The sequence below is a fragment of the Fukomys damarensis genome, unplaced genomic scaffold (assembly GCF_012274545.1).
Source record: "Fukomys damarensis isolate Sample0158 unplaced genomic scaffold, DMR_v1.0_HiC HiC_scaffold_37, whole genome shotgun sequence".
Taxonomy (NCBI): domain Eukaryota; kingdom Metazoa; phylum Chordata; class Mammalia; order Rodentia; family Bathyergidae; genus Fukomys; species Fukomys damarensis.
Window position 1 is genome coordinate 13,168,134 of NW_022900949.1, and position 8,079 is coordinate 13,176,212.

The 8,079-nt window shown below is 35.3% G+C and overlaps 1 protein-coding gene across 1 annotated transcript; it reads right to left on the bottom strand.

The window, feature by feature from the left end:
- Positions 1–778: 778 nt before the first annotated feature.
- LOC104866691 (putative gustatory receptor clone PTE01) lies at positions 779–4,635 on the bottom strand. The gene is given in 2 exon segments (XM_033759643.1): positions 779–1,698; positions 4,608–4,635. A coding segment is annotated over 1 exon segment (825 nt). The 5' UTR covers positions 1,604–1,698; positions 4,608–4,635.
- Positions 4,636–8,079: the final 3,444 nt, after the last annotated feature.

Sequence of the window (8,079 nt, forward strand, 5' to 3'; positions counted from 1 at the left end):
ATATAATTTAGTGACCATGAGAGTACCTGCCCAAAAACAGAGCCAGGAAGAACACAGAGCAGTGATCTCCAGTGACCCCACATGGCATTAAAAGGTATATATGGAAACATAATATTGAAACAGGAATATGATAATGTAAAAATCAGATATAATAATACATGATGTTGTATAACAATGAATTTGAACATTATATTTGAAACAAACCAATTCACCTGCTACAATAAGTTCATTTTTGACTGGTGCTTTTAGGGACCAGAATCTGAAACCCTGAAATTTTTAGTACCCTCATACTTAGATTCATAGAAATCAAACTCTCTGGTGATAATACCCAGGCATCAGTACTTCTATTCTTCCTGTGCAATTCAGATAAAAGCCAAACTGGGGCATCTGTGATATGGCTTATGAATGCAATCAGCCTAAAGAGATAACATCAATGCAACGTTTAAAGAAAATGTCCATGTACTTTGGAAGCAGATGCAAGATTTAACATTTCACTTGGAGACCAAAGTCATCTCTCAGAAACTACAGAAGATGCTTGTTTATAATGTTTTACTCATGGAATTTGTGATTTAAAGAATATTTAAGGATACAGTGCAATTTTGTTAAAGATGGACTGAAGGAATCAATATTTAACAACGAAGTATTGAATAAAAAGAAATCCATAATGCTACAAGTGTGAACCAATTGGCAGAATTTTCCGGTCTATATGGTCTGATTATTTTCAGATCTACATAAATTGGGTTTTAAAACACAAACTACAAAATGGAAGGAAGAGATATTAACAGTACATTGCTCTGCTCTACAGCCTCCGCAGGGCATGTTTCATGTCCTGATTTCTCAGGCTGTAGATGAAGGGATTGAGCATTGGGATCACCATGGTGTATATCACTGAAGCTACTGAGATCTTTATAGTAGATGTGAAATTAACACCAAAGGCTGTTCCATAAAATAAGCAAAAAACTGAGAGGTGAGACCCACAAGTGGAGAAGGCTTTATACTTCCCACCTGAGGATGAGTTTCTCAGAACAGCATAAACAATTTTATAGTAAGAGAAAAAGGTTCCTGAAAAGGGAAGAAATCCATAGATAACACCACTTACAAAATATGTGACTATATTTTTGGTAAAGTTATCAGAACAGATGAGATATAGAATTTGTGAAGGTTCACAGAAGAAATTAGAAATGTTCACATCTTCAAAATATTTAAAATGTAAGACAATCATATTGTGAGGCTGGGATTCTAAAAGACTAAACAAAAGAGACACCATGACTAAGAAGACACAGAAGCGAGGATTCATGATGACATGATACTGCAGTGGGTGACAGATGGCCACAAACCGGTCATAAGCCATCACAGTCAGAAGCATGTCATCCATACACTCAAAAATTAGAAAAAGAGACATCTGTGTCAAGCAGCTTTTAAAAGAGATTATCTTACTCTGTAATGGGATGTCCAAAATCATCTTTGGGACTGTTGTGGAGATGAAACCAATGTCAGCTAAAGACAGATTGCAGAGGAAGAAGTACATGGGTGTGTGAAGATGGGAGTCTGAGATGATGGCCACAATGATGAGCAGGTTCCCAAGCACAGCCACAAGATACATGGTTAGGAAGAGTCCAAAGAGGATAGGCTGCAGTTCTGGATCCTCTGAGATCCCCAAGGGATTAAATTCTGGGATGTGTGTTAGATTTTGTTCTTCTAAACTTCTTGGGCACCTTTTGCAAAAGAAAGGCACGTTGGAGAAAAGAAACAAATACCAGGTACTCAAACAGTTGTCCAAATTGCTATGAATTGGATACTTTATACATTATGCAAGTTTTAGGAGAGTTAAGACCATTTTAGTGAACACTAAATTAAAGTTGATACTTCATATTTTGAAAATATTTATATATGTCACTTGTCTTCCAGAATTTTTTCTATTTTCTTCTCTTTACTGATGACTTTCCTTTGTAGAAAAAAAAATGCTCACTCAAATACATTTATTTGTATTTTAAAGGTGTTTATTATAAAACTTGTATACTTACCTTTGGTGGACTTTACCTTTCAATAGTATATTTAAGTTAAATGCACATAACCAATGGCATTGCTTACAACAGATGTCTTGGTGTACAATTTGGTTAATAATTAAACAATAATGAAGCAAGTCAGCTCTTTGCTATTTTCTCTTCTGTATTCTATAGCAGGGGACCTCATAGCACTTCTTCTATTTTGCTAATGTTAGTATATGTGCTGCCTAAGAGAGCACTATTTTGCTAATCTTAAAGTCTTTTGCATAAGGTTAGGGACTTTAGTTCCAAGGAAAATCTCAAAACCTGAACTTGACTCTGATACTTCTTATACAATATAATAGATATTCACAGTAATATTTTGTGGTACATTGGTGGTGATTTTCTGTCTCAGATACCTGAAGATGATTTGTATTTATTCTTTTTTCATCTCACAATACAGTTACACAGGGAAAATACAAAAAAGAACATTATAGAAAATACACCTTTAGCCCCTTTCTTCCCATTTCACAATGTCAGTAATCTCATTAGGATCTTATGTATTACTACAGTTTATTCACACCAGAGTATTAATTCTATTCAGCTTCAAAAGAGGAGATAATGCCCTGGGACAGGCATTAGGAAATCAATATTTTAGTCCCATTTTTTTAATCTTGTACCATATGCACATGTGAGTGTGACTATCTCTAACACTCATACAGGATAAGAGAAAAAGGGAGAATACATCAGTGTGCCATCCATCTATGGCATGTCTGAAACTTGATAAAATTTTGCTTTGCTTTTTTTCCTTCGAATAAAGAATTTCATGGAAATGGTGAGTGTATTGATAAAAAAATGTCAAGAGCTAGGAATCATAACCCAGGAATTATAAGATTCCAAGACATGTATCTGCTCAAGAATAAAGCTTACCTCTTCTCTCTGCCTCTTTTTCATTTGTGAAGATCCATAAAAAATTTTTATCATGTCTTTATTTGTAAATAGTAAAGGGAGGAGGGGTGAGTGAGAAAAAAATGAGAAAAAATAAAAAATAAAATAAATTGTGCTTGAAAGAAACAAAAAATAACTAATCTGCAGATGTTTTTAATAATAAAAGTTTAGGGCTGATTTTTTTTCATGACACAGACATGAATAAGCACTATTACTTTTGTCTAGTGATTACTGTATATTCCAGAAGATGACAGGGTAGAGAGGAAAGCACCAAATGTGCTGAAGCCACACTAATTGCAGCCAATTTTTGTGAATCAAACAATCATCTATCTAGTGCATTTTTAAATTTTTGAAGGATCTTCTGTACCAATTAAGTACAAGCTATGTGGAGATCAAAATTAGAGTATTTTCTTTTCTTTTTTCAAAACAACATGAAGATTCCATCTTACTCAAAGAATGGCTATCATTAAGTAAATCATTTATTCAAATAAGCACTCTAAGTTGAAGGATTTGGCTTAGTGGTTCCAATGCCTGCCTCACAAGTGCAAGGACCTGAGTTCAATCCCTGGTACCAAAAATAAAAAATATATATATAAATATAAAATACACAACAAATATAAGGACAAAAATTAATGCCCCATTTCAGAAATAAAAACAATAACTTCAAGTAACAGGTCATTTCAATTATGTGATGTGATGTTTCCTCTTATAATTAATAACAATGTAAATAGTTGATTACATTTTACATTTATTTTATAAATTTATCACATATTAGTCAAATAGGAAGCAATTCTGTTTCTTTCATCTTCAGTTTCACTGTACCAAATAGAAATAACTCAGATAATAATGTTCAGTCTCAGAGATACTAACACTATGCTTTCATCACTGAAATAGTAAACGTGACCAATAGATTCAAAACTAAATTGTCAGATTCTGGGTCCCATTCCCAAGTATTAGGTGGTATTTGGTAGATACCCAGGTTTCTAACCACACACACATCTGAGGTACGTTTCATTAGTAAAAATGAAATCAGCTCCCTGGTTTTATTTCCTTTTGAGTGTAAGCTAGCAGATTATAGGAATAGAAGAGCATGTGACAACAGCAACTGGAGAGGCATGAGAGAGTTGTTGGCTGAATTATAATGTTCCCAGTCTTTCAGTTATTTTCCTCTGTGGCTATGGGTGTCCTTCCTATAGCGTGTGCAACTGGTGCCACACACTATTCTGTGACCTAGTAGGAACCCCCAAAACGACAACAGGCTGAGCAAGCTTCCCCCCCTTGTTCATAGAGAGACAGGGAAATGACATGACTGGGGCTGTCAATAGCAAGACTTGCCAGCATTCTCTAGGCAGGATGTTACCTTCATGATCTTATAATTTGTTTCATCCTCCTCATCATCAACTTCATCTGTTTCACAATTGAAATTTCAAGTAACTGAACAGAGAGATCCACACTACCCTTTTGTGGATAAGACGTCTATGCCCAGCATAACAAGTGAGGCAGGGAATTAAAACATTGAATTACTTATCAGTGGCCCACAGTACAAGAAGAAATGTAAAGTTCACATTAATTATAACTGAAATTTTGCAATTATTATCTTTCCATTTGGACGCTCAGATTATCCGTTTGTCTAAATGATTAGGGAATAAAGTATTGTATAATCCCTCAACCAACCGACCTCTCTCTTGGCACTTACTCTGTAGAGTTGCTTCTCTGCTGGATCATGACCAAGGAGGAGTGCAGACCTGAAGCACTTTCGCTGTTCTGTGCAGTTTGTGAATGTGCAGGATCTATTCTCAGCTTGATATTAATTGTCAGATATAAACTACCTTCTACAGACAGACTGGATGATGAGACCCCAAAAAGGCTTCTTGACTGGTAAAATCAAACTAAAAGGCTGGAGACACACACTGTGATGTTGATTCCTAGACAGCCCTGGAGGCTCAATGCACAGAGCTCATAATTAGCTGTGTTGGTTCAAATATTGTTATCCCTGTGGATTTCCAAATATTACTTGAGCCAAAGGACAAGATACTAAAATGTCCATCACAGTTTTGGAATGCTTATTCTATTGAGGGGAAAGTATGTGTGTCCTATTCAATGGATTTATTTTCTTTTTTAAAATGATTATTATTTTGTAATTTACTTCCATTGTGGTAAAATATATACAATAATGTTAGTAATTACCTTCATCACTTTTATGTGCATTATTCTGTGATCACAATCATGTCCATCATGTACAAATTTGGCCAATATCTGTTTCCAGAAATATTTCGTCTTCCCAACCTGCAAATCTGTACTCATTTTTAAAATTCCACATCACTTCCTCTCTCAACTACTTGCAATTAAAATGACAAATCGATCATAAAACAAGTTCACAAAATAAAGCTTAACATCAACAACAATAATGTGAACAAGAAGGCATGATTTACAACTCTTTATGTTTAATTTTCTGGGAGCCCAAGTGAATGCTAAGGTCCTGAGACTGTAATGTTGTCCTGTGGGGTTTCCCTGAAGAGTGTTTAATATTCCTGTTCCTAAGGTCACAGATGAAGGGATATTGCATAGTGGTGGCTAGAGTGGGAGACACCAAAAGAGGTGAACTCCAAGTATTTTGTTCCAGGGACTATTCTATTTTGGAAAGCAAACTAACTGATGACATCATGTGTAAGGAAGGCAATATTTTTCTGATAATCATGAGTTTTGAAAAGTGAAGGAAAAAAATGTTAGGAAGAGAAAAATATCCCAGAGATAGGTATAGAACCAGAGGTGCCATCAATAAAATAGGTATATTATGACTATATTATTACTGAAGGTGTCAGAAAAAGCAAAATTAGATCCTTTTTCTTCTTTTAAATTGAATTTATTGGTCTATTCTAGGTAGACAGTAAAATTACATTCATTACTGAGATCTTGTACCTTTACATGACAGGACTTGGTTCTCGTCTTTCCCCTTGTCCTCACCCTCCCTTCACCCCCTCCTCCCCTCCCCACCTTCAAACACTATTAATTCCATTTTTACATTTTCCCTCATATTTTTTTCCATTTCCCTTGTTCCCCTTTCCCTATCTTTTTCATTGTCTCTACACCTTTGGTGTTTTTCTTCCTATTTCACGTTGCTAATTGTCCCGTTAGGATGTTGAGTACTATTTTAGTATTTACACCAGAGAAACTATTTGGTATTTTGCATATATGTGACTTATTTATTTCACTTAGGAGGATATCCTCAAAAGGTACCCATTTACCTATGAATGAATCTTCTCTCTCATTCTTTATGGCTGAGTTATATTCCATTTTATAGAAAAACCACATCTTCTTTATCCAGCTTCCAACTGATGGGCAGATGGGCTGTTTCCAAGTTTTCGCTATTACAAACCATGCCGTTATACACATGGGTGCACATATATCACGGTATGATTCTTTTAATTCTTTTGGAAAGATACCCAACAGAGGGATGGCTGGGTCAAATGCAACCTCTATTCCTAGTTCTTTGAGGTATCTCCATAATGGTTGCACCAGTCTGAACTGCCACCAACAATGGAGAAGGGTTCCTTTCTCCCCACAAACATGCCAACATTTGTTATTGTGTGATTTCTTGATAGCAGCCATTTTTTGTGGGGTGAGGTGAAATCTCAGTGTTTTTTTCATCTGCATCTCTTGAATGACCAGTGTTGTGGGGCACTTTTTCATATATTTACTTGCTGCTTTTATTTATTTGTCTGAGAAATGTCTGTTAATTTCAGATGTCCATTTTAGAATTGGGTCTTTATATTTGGGTGGAATGGTTGTTTTGAGTTCTTTATATATTTTAGAAAATAGTCCTTTGTTTGAGGAGTAGCCGGTAAAAAAATTTTCCCACATTGTAGGTTGTCTCTTAGTTCTGTTGATGGTTTCTTTTGCAGTGCAGAAGATTTTTAATGAGATGAATTTCCAGTTGTTGATTCTTTCTGCTAGTTCCCATGCTACTGAGGATTTGTTCATAAAGTCTTTTCCTATGCCAATGTCTTTCAGAGTTCTGCCTAACTTATCTTCCAGCAAGTTTAGTGTTTCTTTATTTAGTGTTTTAATATTTAGAGCTTTAATTCACTTGATTATAATTTAGTGCATGGTGACAGATAAGGGTCTAATTTTAATATTTTGCAGATTGAGATCCAGTTTTTCAACACCATTTATTAAAGAGGCTATCTTTCCTCCAGTGGGGACTGTAAGCACCTTTGTCAAAGATGAGTTAGCTGAGTACATCTGGAGTTGTTTTGTGTCTTCCAATATGTTCCAATGATCCTCAGGTCTGTTTCTTTGACAGCACCATGCTGTTTTTATCACAGTGGCTTTGTAGTATAGTTTGAATTGGGAATTGTTATGCCCGCTGCCATGTGTCTGTTGCCTAGGATGGCTTTTGCTATTCTAGGTCTCTCATGGTTCCAAATGAATTTTTGAATTCTTTTTTTCTAGTTCTGTAAAGTATAGTGTTGGGATTTCAATTGTCATTGCATTGAATCTATATAGCAGTTTTGGTAGTATGGCAATTTTTGCAATGTTGATTCTTCCTACCCAGGAACAGGGGACATCTTTCCATTTTCTTATATTCTCCTTGATCTCTTTTTTCAGAGTGCTGTAGTTTTCAGTGTAGATCTTTTTTGCTTCTTGTGTTAGATTAATTCCCAGATACTTCATTTTTGGGGGGTGCTATTGTGAAAGAAATTGTTTCCCTTACTTCTTTCTCAGTGAGTCTGTTATTTGTGTACAAGAAGTCCATTGATTTTGGGGTGTAGACCTTGAATCCAGCTACTCTACTAAAAGTGTCAATTAATTCTAGAAGTGTTTTGGTGGAGTTCTTTGCGTCTTCAATGTAGAGTATCATATCATGTGCAAATAATAACAGTTTAACTTCTTCCTTCCTATCATTGTTGCTTTAATTTCTTTCTCTTGTCTATTTGCTATGCTATTGTTTCCCGAACTATATCAAAGAGGAGTGGTGATAATGGGAATCCTTGTCTTGTTCCTGATTTTAACATGAAGGGTTTTAGTTTTTGGCCGTTTAACATGATGTTGGCTGTTGGTTTTTCATAGATAGCCTTTATTAAGTTGAGACATAGACCATCTATTCCATTTTTTTCCAGAATTTTAATCATCAATGAGTGTTGAA